The sequence below is a fragment of the Dysidea avara genome, chromosome 6 (assembly GCF_963678975.1).
Source record: "Dysidea avara chromosome 6, odDysAvar1.4, whole genome shotgun sequence".
NCBI classification, from domain to species: domain Eukaryota; kingdom Metazoa; phylum Porifera; class Demospongiae; order Dictyoceratida; family Dysideidae; genus Dysidea; species Dysidea avara.
In genome coordinates, this window is record NC_089277.1 from 16,482,594 (window position 1) to 16,496,470 (window position 13,877).

Sequence of the window (13,877 nt, forward strand, 5' to 3'; positions counted from 1 at the left end):
ATTTATAGTTACAGCTCAGTAGTAAGCAGATTATTGTGTTGTGTTCTAAGTTTGCTCAGCTAGAAATGCTTGTAAAGACAGCCTATTGTAGCTAGGTGATGGCAAGGCTAGAAGACACTGCATAATACGCATATGGTACGTACCATACGCGTATGGTACGGAAAATCGTACCGTACGCGTATGGTACAAAATACGCATATGGTATAGAACAACACCACTATCGAGTTACAATTGCTGATACTGCTCTTCCTTACAAGTTAACAAACTAGCGCGTGCACTAATTTATTAGAATACACTTACGATACACGAGTACTAGCAGTGATAAAGTGTGATAGAGGCTATGGTTGTTAGCTTAGATGTTTTTCCTTTGTTGCTCCAGTACTTAGCACTAGTGTTAGGACTGTAGTGATGAGTCAGTTTATTTGCATAGCCCCATCATCTCGCTGGGCGTTGCCACCTATAGCTACCCTGCTAAGAATTATTACTGGGTCATCTCTACAACCCTAGCACTAGTGCTAAAGCAATAAAGGAAAAACATCTAAGTTACAACAATAGCCTCTACCACGCTTTATCACTGCTAGTGCTCGTAAGTGTATTCTAATTAATTAGTGCACCGCTTGTTTGTTTACTTGTAAGGAAGAGCAGTATCAGCAGTTGTAACTCGAAAGTGGTGTCTCCAGTGTTGCAAGAGATGGGTAATGCCTGGATTATTGTTTAAAAGTTGTTTCCAGCTCAGTGCGTGAGTCCAGTCCGCGACTGAGTCCAGTCCGCGAAATACATTAGGCCGGAACAAAGAATTAAGCATATTACTAAATGGTGCAGTGTCAGTGTAAGATTCTACTCCACTGTATTTGCTTCGTATGTAGGTCTACCTAGTATGCAGTTGCTCATCAACTCGCTATGGATGATCCACAATCAGAGCTCAGAAATGTACTGTTTTGGGTTTCTTTTGTGATTTGTCAGAATGTCCACATCAAGTTTGTGAGTGTATACCAGGAGACAACTAAAAAGGAAAGAAAACAAAAAAACATAATATAGTGAGGCTAGACTTTAGTGACATCACACAATGCCGCTGATGATACAGGCGAATGATTGTTACATGGAAAGCCAAGAATGCAATATTGGTGGGGTCAATTCTATGAACTGCCTATCTCACATGACCTCATACACCTTTGGTAGTACCAATGGTTAGCCCCTTACCACAAGTAAAGCAAAAAAAAAAAAAATGAAACTGATGATACAGGCGAATGATTGTTACATGGAAAGCCAAGAATGCAATATTGGTGGGGTCAATTTTATGAACTGCCTACCTCACATGACCACATACACCTTTGGTAGTACCAATGGTTAGCCCCTTACCACAAGTAAAGCAAAAAAAAAATATGAATACAGGCGAATGATTGTTACATGGAAAGCCCAGAATGCAATATTGGTGGGGTCAATTCTATCAACTGCCTATTTCACATGACCACATACACCTTTGGTAGCACCAATGGTTAGCCCCTTACCACAAGTAAAGCAAAAAAAAAAAAAAAAAATGAAAACGGCACATGTGTGTTTTTCAGTTTGCTGTACAGATGTAAAAAAATGCACTATAGCTGTTTGAAATTACAGCTGTTGATTTACACACAATATGTCTCGTGTTTGAAAATTGTTTACTCTTAAAACTGGGAAAAAACTGTGATGATTTATTGCCATTGACTTTGAAAATTGTAGCAGCCTGCTGCTGAGTACTGACAGGGTAGCAAAAGGTAGAAGCAGTACTTTCCAAGTATTAATTAAAAATTCTCATTCACTTTAAACTTTTCACACTGATACAGTAGATAGGCGTTCATTGACACAAACTGGAATCATTTTGCACTTTGTAATTCAACTGTACAGCCTCTGACTCACACATTGCTCTACAGGACTAAGGGACCTGTGAAATAACTTTGAAATCTCCCTTATCTGGACCTCTTTTATCCAGGCCCAGACAGTCCAAATTAGTCAAAAGCATGTGGCCTGTAGTCTATTGACAATAAGATGTTTACATGTTAGGTGGCTTGTTGATTCTAACCACCACTTGGTTGCTAGGTAATAAAAAAATTACAATCCAGGGGAGTGACCACGAATGCTCTGTAGTGACTTCCCCTTCTGCCCACTAAAATGTATAGTAGCAATAGTAACATAGCAGAACAGTTAACTTTACCAGTTACGGATATTTCTGAGATAAGGACAGTATACCAGACTACCTGGATAAGAGAGGTTCAACTGTACCTGCTATAAAATAAATTACATGGATGACTCTAGCAAATAAAATTCTTCAATTATCCTTGTTGCCTCTCTATAATGTTGATGATTCTATCAGGGTAATTTAATATTGACTGCTCTACTAGAGTATCTTGATCTAAGTTACCAATATTAAAATTCCTTGAGGGTGAATTAAAAGCATGCAACCAATAATGCACAACTGACAATCAAGCTTAACAAGTTGCTCTACCTTTGAGTTGGGAGACCAGGCAGCAAATTTCTAGAACTACCCTTGTGTGTAGCTAGTTGACAAGTTGAAATGATCTCAGAATTTCATCTTTGCATGCAAGTCCATATTATATTGTTTGGTTGGGAAATTTGACTAAATAAAAAGTACTGGTCTGGCAAGAGCACTCAAATTGTAGCCTGCTGAGATTCATATGAATATTACAACAAGCTATTTTACTAGTTTAATTTTGTGTACTGATCTGTTATGCACCTATCAATGTAATCCCCGACTACCACTAATACGGGCTGAGGTGGGGGAAGGTGGGGATTTGCATCACTGAAAATTACAATTCCCCACCTACTGGGGACGTACTGGCAATGCAAACCACGACCAAGTCTCGACTTGTAACCCCCGGGAATACTGGGGCTAGGAGGGGATTTGTACGGTTGTGTGGCATTGGTCTAGTGATGAGTTAGTTCGAGTGGATTCTAGTACGAACGTAGTAGCTAGCACCCGAGACACTCCTTCCTAATTAACCTGAAAGCACACAGCTTTGCTGTCTGAGTGAATTTCTTTAGTGAAGATAGATCCCCACTATGTCGGAGAAATGTAGCGATCAATTCCCCCACCATCTCCTACCCTTAGCCTGTATCAGTGGTAGTCGGGAATTACATTGATAGGTGCATTACAGTCCTGTAAAGTATTAATAAACAACTAAATAAAACACTACTTGATTCATGTAACTAAATAATTATACTCAGCCGAATTATACTCTCAGTGACAGCGGACAGCATTATATTCAATAATGCTGTCACTGAGAGTATTGGCACCCAGGGATGAAAAGTGAAACACGTGCAGTTTACAAATTGTCACATTTACAACTGAAAAGGTAACTTCATACCTCACACCCTTAGTTACAGATGAGATCAGTTCCTCTCGTCGCCAATGACAGCAACATTGATCTTAATAAACGCGCAGCAATTATTTCCATTAAAGGTCACGGACTCATCCGAATGAAAACAAGCCTAATGAGTCACGCATAGCACCACAGATGGTTCATCTACAGTCACAAACAGCTAATCAGCAATTAGTATTTACAAGCATAAGCGCCTATAATATTATTATACTGAAGGATTCGCAGAAAATTAAAACGCAAAAGCAGGTGAATTGTTAAATATCGTCGATGTTTAGCAAATGTCATCAATGTTTAGTAAATGTCGTCGATGTTTAGTAAATATCGTCGATGTTTAGTAAATGTCATCGATGTTTAGGCCAATGAAACTTGATTACCAGCTTCTCGCTCAGATTTTTGAAAATTTGATGCGGGCGGGCGATTATTATTCATTATTCATTATTTTCCAAAAAGCACAATACACATCCCAAACATGAAGATTTCTGCCCAAAAAAGTGAGTCTACATTGATTACTCCTGCATTAAATATCTAAAACGTTACTACTGAATCCGTATAACAAGTGATTTTTCCATTAGAGTATAGCTCATTGCTCCATTAGAGTAAAAGTGACTGCTCTATTAGAGTATTTCAATCTGAAATACCAATAATGAAATTCCATGCGGGTGTATCAAAAGCATGCGGGCGATGACGCGAAACTGCTAATCAAATTTCATTGGCCTTAGTAAATATCATCGATGTTTAGCAAAAGTCGTCGATATTTAGCAAAAGTCGTCGATGTTTAGCTAAATGTCGTCGATATTTAGCAAATGTCGTCGATGTTTAGTAAATATCGACGATATTTAGTATAGATCTCAATTTTTGGGGTTTTGAGACAAATGGCACCCCATAGTTTTTCGACAGTCAACTGAAAGCCTGCTTTGATGAAGTTGATAGAGCACGATTGCAACTGGCACTGCAGCAATTTGCTAAGGAAAACAACAGTTCTCCTGGTGATATATAGCGCATTGTAGCGTTCATCAACAAAAATTATAACAGTTTGGTATCACGTGTTCTTCTGAGCATGCTCAGAGTAAATAATGGCTTACCATGCGGTAGCTTAAGAAGGATGCGGGCGGTGGATGAGAAACTAATAATCACCAAATAGAGGCCTTATTAGAAAAACATGGGAACTGAGGTAAAAATATTGAGCATAATTTGAGCATAATAGGTAAATATTGAGCATTAATTTAAGCATAATACGTAAATTTTTGAGCAGTGCAGCATAGCAGAATAGGTAAAATAATGAGCATAATCGGCGGGTCCCTAGCCAAGACCAAGCGGCACAATAATTCACCTGAATTGTCGTTATTAAAATTATTACCATTAACCTACCATCACAGCTATTTCTTGGCCGCCACTTTGGATTTCACATCTTTTTTCACCATAGCCTTTTTGAGGGCCACACTCTTTTTTTACAGCTTGGCTGTTTTGGATTAGATTGTAATCATCACTGGGATACTTATCATAGTTTTAAATACAAAGTTCAACAGGAATGTCGTAAAGCTTACAATGATTATATTGAAGGGCTAGTTGATTCAAATGGTTCTGTGTCAAAAAAGCTTTGGACTTACATCAAGAGTCAAAAGAAAGACCACTGTGGTGTGGCACCATTAAAGGTTAATGATGTTGTAATCAATGATAGCTTAGTTAAAGCACAAACACTCAATGAGTATTTTACATCAGTATTTACTCCAATTACAACAGAGACTCCTCCAGAGTTACATGTCCGATCTGCCATGGACATAAACCCTATCATAGTTGACACTAATGGTGGTTCTGAGCTGCTGCAATCTTTGGATATCCACAAAGCTTGTGGACCTGATGGAATACCAGCCCACCTACTGAAAGAAACTAGAGAAACTATTTCTCCTTCCTTAAGCCTTCATTTTTCAAGCTTCATTACAACAATGTTCGCTACCTTTAGATTGGAAAATGGCAAATATTGTACCATTCTTTAAAAAGGGTGATCGTTCTCTTCCTAGCAATTATAGGCCTGTTTCATTAACATGTATCTGTTCAAAACTGTTAGAGCACATTGTGTATTCACATAATTATTTATTCCCATTTTGCTAAATATAATCTTCTGTGTGATCAACAACATGGGTTTAGACAACGTCGCTCATGTGAAACTCAGCTACTATTGACAATTGATAACTTTGCCGAAAGCTTAAATAACAATGATCAAACCGATGTCGTACTACTGGATTTTTCAAAGGCATTCGACAAAGTGTCCCATCAACACCTGTTCCATAAACTCCACCATTATGGTATCCGAGGTAATTTACTTGACTGGATTAAAGACTTTGTACTGCAGAGATCTCAGTGTGTGATGGTTGAAGGTCAACAGAGCCACTTAACAGCAGTTACCTCTGATGTTCCTCAAGGTATGCTGTCCTTGCTCCACTTTTGTTTCTCTGTTTCATAAATGATTTACCAAATAACATATCATCCAAAATCAAGTTATACGCTGACGATGTGTTACTTTATGCCACCATTCGTACAGAACAGGACTGCAATCAGTTGCAGAAGGATTTAGATGCACTGGGAAAATGGGCAGACGATTGGAAAATGGTGTTTAACCCACAAAAATGCGAATTTCTTAGGATAGCTAACAAGAAACACACAATACTAGCTCAGTATAATATTCAAAATAAACCAATCAAGGAAGTCAACCATGCCAAATACTTGGGTGTAACAATAAGCCAAAATCTATCCTGGTCAGAACACACAAAACAAATAACTTCCAAGGCTAACAGAACTAAAGGTTTTCTTCAGCGTAACCTCCACAATTGTATACCAACAATTGTGACCCTATTTTGGAAAACCATACATCTGGGCACATTGTCCAATTTTGGTTTTTTAATGCTACAATGAAGCACTGAGTGGTTATCTACCTTGTGTGAAAATTTTGTGATGATATGTTGAACCATTCCAAAGATATGGCCAATTTACTGTCTAATACATTACAAACTAACTTTTCATTATCAGTTATAGAACTGAATAGTGATCAGATGTGACAAATTGATGACAAATCACTTTGTTGACAAAGATCACCATTCTTACAATCTAAATTAATGAAAAGAGATTCTTGAGAGTTTAATCATGTGTTCTTTGTACTTTTTCTCAATTAAATCACTTGTACTATTGTGTAAAGACAAGAAAATGTTTGGTTTTGGGAATGAACAAATCATGCACCCAATTTGTAAGTTAATTGTTGTCCCACGCATTGTGAAACTACTACATGGTCTGATATAATTCAGTATATCTCCTAGATAAAAGAAGCTATGGGTGTGAAATTTCACAGCAAGAAGGCTTAATAGTTGCTTTATCAGAATATGCAAAAAAAATTAATTTAAAAAATCACTGAAATTTTCAATTAAGAATTCCCACAAATTTTGCATGTGCCCAGATGTATGGTTTTCCAAAATAGGGTCACAATTAAAGATAGGCTGTACAAAGCAATGGTTAAGCCAATTATAGAGTATGCAGCTGTTGTAATTATAGAGTATGCAGCTGTTGTAATTATAGAGTATGCAGCTGTTGTAATTATAGAATATGCAGCTGTTGTCTGGGCACCTCATACTAAGAGGGATATTGATATGATTGAGAGAACACAATGACAAGCAGCTAGATTTGTGACCAGCAACTACTCCCGTTACGCTAGTGTCACGCAAATGCTTACAGACCTTAATTGGTCTACACTTGCACGATGCAGAGATGAACTGAAAGCCATAATGATGTTTAAAATAATTAGCCACCTTGTTGACATCCCAGTAAATCCGTTTCTGACACCCATATCCACTGTACATAGTACCAGAGGTCATAATATGATATTTATGCAACCAGTGACACAGATTGATTCTTATATGTACTCATTTTTCCCTTCGGGAATCAAAATCTGGAATGATCTATCCCAAAATGTGATTGACTCCAATGATATCAATCAGTTTAAACAAAAACTAGCAATTATTTAATTTGTATACTTGTATGTATGTTGTGGCCTGTGCACTATACTCTAATAGAGGTCTGCACAGTATTACCAATAATAATAATAATAATAATTTTTGTGTATACATCATTTTCGTCAGTTCAAACATGGTCTAAGGAAAGCACCCAGGCCTTCCCTAGTCTTGCACTGCTTTTTTTCCCTCAGTTCTGTGTGGGCGTCGCTTTTTTTTGTGTGGCACACAAAAAAATAGACGGTCTGGCTATGCGAGACTAGGCCTTCCCCTTTAAATCTGAACCTCTTCAAAAATATCCTGGCTACGCCCCTGTGAATGGCACCACATCAGTGTTGAAACTAGGTAAGTAAGATAATTCACTGACCTAATTAAACAGTCAGACCTGGAACTGACCTTGGTTTAATTAAAGCAGAGGCACGGGCTAAACCCTACATTTTTCCAGTGGGTACTATTAAATATTAGTTAGTGCAACTGAGGTATTCAATTATGGGTAGCCAAGCCCACATTGTCTGAGGGGCTCTATATAGCATAGAAACCTTGTCAGTCCATTCTAAGTGATTTACTCAATGAAGTAGGTAAAGAAAGAGCAAGAAAAATTGGTAAATTCTGTATGATACAGTAGTATTGGGATTTACCTGTATCCTTAAGTCAAGTTGATCATGTCAGTGCCACTGTACTGGCTGGTGTGACATTCATAACATTATATTACATGACAATAGTGCCAGTATCAAGTAGCTACTATGTTGGGATAGAATGATGCTTGAGTAAGCTATTAAGAAGCAAGCTGAACTTTCGTGTGGCAGTGCCACACAGTGACATTGGTGTATTGAATGCCTAAATCTGAATGTTAATGATGCTTGTTTTGTACAGAAAATTTTGGTTTTGTGACTTTCGTTTGATGGATGTAGTAAACAACCACTGGCAAGACACTAACTATTTAATAACCCCACCACAGGTTTGTATTGAATGTAGTAACCTTAGACATCAAAGGAAATATAAAAAGTTTTCCAAGAGCAAAAGGTAAACACACACACACACACTCTCAGTAGAAGGGAATACTCTCTCATGTACCTACAATAAAGTAATGCAAACTACAGTCTGTAGCACACACACTAGCATACTAGTAATAATTATGTGACTGAATTTGATAAAACCAGGCTTCCACACACATGTGATTTATTGACTTTAATCAGCTGTAGCTTGACCATGTATGGTATTGACCTAGAAATTTCAGTAATTTTGTTCATAATGACAGGTCAAAATTTGGTATACTTAAGTAGTGGCATACTCCTACTTTAAATTATCAAGCAATATAGTTAATTTGAATTATCCTTCAAACTCATAAAATTTGATCATTAGTAGCCTGGTGTTGTCAAATTCAGTCACATATACTGTATAGATGCTAGTATATAGCTGCTGCATAATGGCTATCCACATGAGTGTTTCTTCACTGCTGGCCATTGCTGCACCATAAACATTATTTTGAACTTTCCAGTGTACTGCATAGCACTTTTGGCTGCTGGAGTTTTTGGCCAGAATTGCAGGCGGGTCCATTCGACACTTGGTATGGGTATGTTTTCAGGACAGCGGGACTTCATTTGATCAACCAGATCTCTTTAAGAGATTGGTCTTCCAAGGAGAGTCACTGTACCATGTTGTCACACATCAACTGCTACCTCAATTTTCTCATTCAAATATTTGCCACATTCATCCCAAAATGCGTTAAACTGTGCTGCTCTTCCCATGTTGTGCTCACGAAGATCTATCACAATATCAGGATTTTCCATGTCTATGGCTAGTTGAACTCTCTTGTCCACTTCCGATTGGTCTGTAGTGGCTGCTGTAGAGTGATCATTGGATACTTCTTTATAAAACCATTGAAGAGCTAAAGGTTCTGTGTGTGGTGAAATATGGCCATATTTCTTGTACATTTCTTTCCTCATAGCACGAGTGTGATACTATGGAATGTAACTTTCACCTTTTCAGTTAGATTGGCTGCTTTCAAATACATCACGCGAGTCAGCATTGACAGGGCTCTCCAAAGAAAATGTAAGTTTCCTACGTACATTGGTGAGTTGTACCAAAATCCATCTCATCTTGACTTCGCCCCTTGCTATACCCAGCTTCAGGCTTTTTGTCTTCTGAGAGATCAACTTAACCAAATCATTGTACAGCTTATCTTTTTTTTGGTTTTTTTCATCAATTGGTTCAAGAAAAACTCTGTGAAGCAAGGAGCACTTGAAAACTGCATTTGGTGTCTTCGAAACACAAGAAACTTCATGTTCAGTTTGCCACATCGTGCGAACGGATTGGATCAGATGGATGGCGAAGATTTACAGGCAAAATCCTGATAGACGCCAGGAACAGCAATGATATTGGTAGATAGTGCGACACGTGCATGTTCAGGAAACACCGAAACATATATAACCGCCCGTGAGCACTATTTGGAGTTGCTTAAGTTAATTGTCACACCCATCATTTGCCTACAGTGAAATGGCTTCCGGTGATGATTTTCAAGGTCTAGTTCTGAAGGGAGTTATTAGAGTGCGAAATCGTCAGGAACTGGGACGAGGGTCTTATGGGAGAGTTTACGCGGTCAAATATTGTGGAACGATTTGTGCTGCCAAAGAGATCCACTCCATTCTGGTCGAAGAGGTGGGAGACGTGGAAATTATACGAACAGTGGAATCGTTTATGAAGGAGTGTCGTCAGTGCAGTACATTACGTCATCCAAACGTCATACAGTTCCTAGGTGTTTATTATCCTTCTGTGGGGGCAGGCGGTGTACAGGGAAGGATGCGGCTACCAGTAATGGTTATGGAGATGATGGTGGATAGCTTGACTTCACTGGTGGATAAACATGAGAAGATTCCTGACCATATAAAATTTTCAATTGTCCATGACGTCTCCCTTGGACTGTGCTACCTTCACAATCATGACCCTCCCATCGTCCATCGAGATCTCTCCCCCAATAATGTATTATTGACAGCACATCATGTGGCGAAGATTAGTGATCTTGGAGTGGCCAAGGTGATAAAGGCTGATAGTAGAAAGACAATGACTAAAGCTCCAGGAACTGCTGACTTTATGCCACCTGAAGCATTGACAGACAACCCAGAGTATGGCCCTCCCATGGATGTGTTTTCCTTTGCTGGAATAGTTCTGCACACATTTAACCAAAAGTGGCCTCATCCTACCGAGCTAGTGCAGTATGATTGCAAGACCAGAAAGATGGTAGCCTTGTCTGAAGTTGAGCGTCGTCAGCAGTACCTGGACAAAATGAGAGGAGAGGCTGAAGTATTAAGGCCACTGGTGGAGGAGTGTCTGGATTATGATCCTGCTGTGAGGCCAACCATAAAAGCTGTCTGTGAGAGGATCCAATTGAGCAAGGATGTTTACATGAAGGAGTCTCCACAAGATATAGATGTTATCACTCTACACCAACAAGTGGAGCAGAAGGATAATGAGATTGATCAGTTGAGAAGTGAAAATGATCAGGTAAAGACAGAAAATGAGTTGCAGAAAAGGCAGATGACTGAAAAGGACATACAAAATGAGCAACTGAAATTTGAGAATGACCAATTGAAACAACAGCTGGTGAGTATTAGTTTTGTTTTCATTACCATATATGGTATTGTTATCTTAGTCCTTCTCAAGGAATGTACCAGCACAACAAGTAGCCAGTCAACTTAACAGAGTAACTTTAGGAAGACCAACAACAAAGACATCACAATTGAAAATAGTAAGTCACTAATGCTAGTACATACTCATGGTAAATGTCATGTGTGGAGGATAAAGTTGATACTCATGTTAACTAGGCATGAGGCTATTATGCTCCAAAAATTGAACATTATGCTTTTGAGCAGTGCTCAAAAAATCACCTATTATGCCTTTGAGAATTTCCCATTATTCCCAAAATTATGCCACCATGATTGGCTAATAATGCCAGTTTATTGCTGTATCAGGCTATGTTTAAGCTTCAAATAGTCTTGAATTCTTTAGCTTGTTGCTGTATTAAAGTATTTCATTTCAATTTGACTGCTTTATTAGAGTAAATAATATTCTGTGAATGCTCTATTAGAGTATCTCGATCTTTTTTAACGGTATTGTGCAATCTGTCGATTTTCCTACTGTTAAAGCTTTATAATCACCTCAAGATACTAGCACAATTCCTGATTCCCACACATACTATTATGCCCGAAATTATGCCGGCATAATCGCCGCATGTAAAATAATTTTTGTATGCGAAATTTGTACGAAACTTTCTTGCACAAAAATTTTTATACAAGATCAAACAACTCTAATAGAGCAACGATTACATAAATTATACGAAACTTTTTTTGCACAAAAATAAAGCAAATTACAGTAATTTGCTTTATTTGTACAATACTTATTTTAGTAATGATAGCTTCTTCACATATTTTATTCTTGAAATTGTCACTATTACCATTCTCACTACATTGATCAGAATGAAGAACATTGATTATTTTAATCATCTATTATTCTCAAAATCATGCCTAATGTTAACGCATAACCATTCAATACTACACTTAAACACTGTCATTTACCAATATCAACTGATCATGGTATAATACAGTGTAATATGGTCACCTGTCTAACCCACTACAACCAGCTAAAGCCAATTAGCCAACTTTAAAATTTCTAAACATTTTGCTTGTGACCTGCCACCTATTGAGATGAAATTTTTGTTGACTAGATTACTGTCATCAAAAAGTGTTACCAAAGAATAATAACTTGTAGTTCAGTTTATAATAGATTTTTGTATCCATTTCCAGCTATATGTGTAAGTAATAGATATATTATTGTATGCTATTTGAATATTATTATCCACTCAGGAGGCACCTCCATTAATGCCAGCACTAATCAGTGGCAGGTACCACATAAAATGGACTCAGCTGGCCAATCTTCCTGCTCCAATGTTTAGTGCATATGTCACAGTGCAAGACAAGAAGGTCTACATTGCAGGTGGGAATAGTCCAGTTGATGATGCTAAACATCAAGTATATGTCTATGATGTCAACACTGACCATTGGGATCAGTTACCTCTCTCAGGTCACTATTGGGGTGTTCCTCACATCATTGGTGGAAAGTTAACTATTATTGGTGGACGCCTGTCTGCTACTAAGATGGTGACTAATAAAGTTTCTACATTTGATGAAACTAGTCAAACTTGGACATCTCATTTTCCTGACCTTCTCTCAGTTAGGACCAGACCAGGGGTGGTTACTCACCTGGAGCATGTTATTGTTGCTGGGGGAGGAAAGTATGTTAACAACACACTAGTAGTACAAGATGATATTGAAGTCCTCAACTGGATGAGGAATTCTAATTGGCAGAAAGTGTCCATTAATCTTCCTGTGCCAATGGCTTCCTTCAAACCCATTATTACTGATGATCATTTACTCATAGTGGGTAATGTTGATGTTCACATTAGCCGTTCCAAAAGTGCTTACAAGATAACTTTTGATGATATCACAAGATCAGGTGACCAACAACAAACTAGTGACACACCCACCAAATGGATTACAATGACTGATGCCACTCACTACTATACAGCCCTAGTCTCCAGCTCATCCCCACCAGTGGTAGTTGGTGGACAGGATCAAAGTGGTACAACAACATCAGATATTAAGATGTATGGTGACTCTAGCAAGTCATGGAAGAACATTTCATCATTATCATCAGCTAGATCTGAAGTAGCTATAGTAGCAGTCAACAACAATGCCATTATAGTCATTGGAGGATGTACTAAAGGAGAGAATAAGGATAATGCTAAATCATCCAGTCTTACTACAGTGGAACTGGGACAAGCTCAACTAATACACTAACTACTAGAGGGTACAATTGTATAACTACTGTATATGTGACCGAATTTTGGAAAATCACCCATATGGGCACATTTGATACCTAAAATATTTAATGATCAATTCACAAACTTTATATAGTCCAAATCTACTTGCTGATGATTTTAAGCCATTCTCAATACCTTAAATTACAAGAAAATTCTTGAAATATTTTCAAAACTGTACCCTGCTCTTATTAGCAACCCACTAAACATGAAAATCCCAATTATTTCATGCACGCCCATATGGGTGATTTTCCAAAATTCAGTCACATATCTTTGTATGGTGTATGTAACTATGTATACCCACTAATAAGCATACGCTGATATTTGTTTGTATGAAAACTTGTGTTATTTTTATTATACTTAATAAAACATTTTACATTATTAAACATGTACACAAAACATGAGAACCAGCTGCAGTAATCAGTTAGTTAACTACAAAGGTACACACAATGGTGTTATTACATCACATGAAATAGTAGCAGGATATGAGGGAACTGACAACACTATACTGATCAATTCACAACTTGTAATAATATGGTCTATGTATATACACAATCATTGATGTCAACTTATAATTATCCACAAGTAATATTATACCATCTACGTACAGATTTTCAAGGGATGTAATTTTTGCAG

General features: G+C 37.8%; 2 protein-coding genes across 2 annotated transcripts in view; one reads left to right on the forward strand and one right to left on the reverse strand.

Annotated features, from left to right (window-relative positions):
• Positions 1-13,877, reverse strand: part of LOC136257382 (centrosomal protein of 162 kDa-like) — an 80,185-nt gene that overhangs the window by 43,233 nt on the left and 23,075 nt on the right. The gene's annotated exons all lie outside the window — the stretch shown is intronic.
• Positions 9,800-13,549, forward strand: LOC136257375 (uncharacterized). The gene is made up of 3 exons (XM_066050550.1): positions 9,800-10,969; positions 11,019-11,114; positions 12,229-13,549. Exons 1-3 carry the CDS (start codon positions 9,866-9,868, stop codon positions 13,219-13,221), a joined length of 2,193 nt encoding a protein of 730 aa, XP_065906622.1. The 5' UTR covers positions 9,800-9,865; the 3' UTR covers positions 13,222-13,549.

Excerpts from the sequence above, each read along its gene's own strand:
- LOC136257375 (XM_066050550.1), top strand. The coding sequence starts at position 9,866 with ATGGCTTCCGGTGATGATTTTCAAGGTCTAGTTCTGAAGGGAGTTATT. Across the intron at positions 10,970-11,018 it reads ACCAATTGAAACAACAGCTG|TCCTTCTCAAGGAATGTACC; the intron begins GTGAGTATTAGT and ends TTGTTATCTTAG. Across the intron at positions 11,115-12,228 it reads AGACATCACAATTGAAAATA|GAGGCACCTCCATTAATGCC; the intron begins GTAAGTCACTAA and ends TTATCCACTCAG.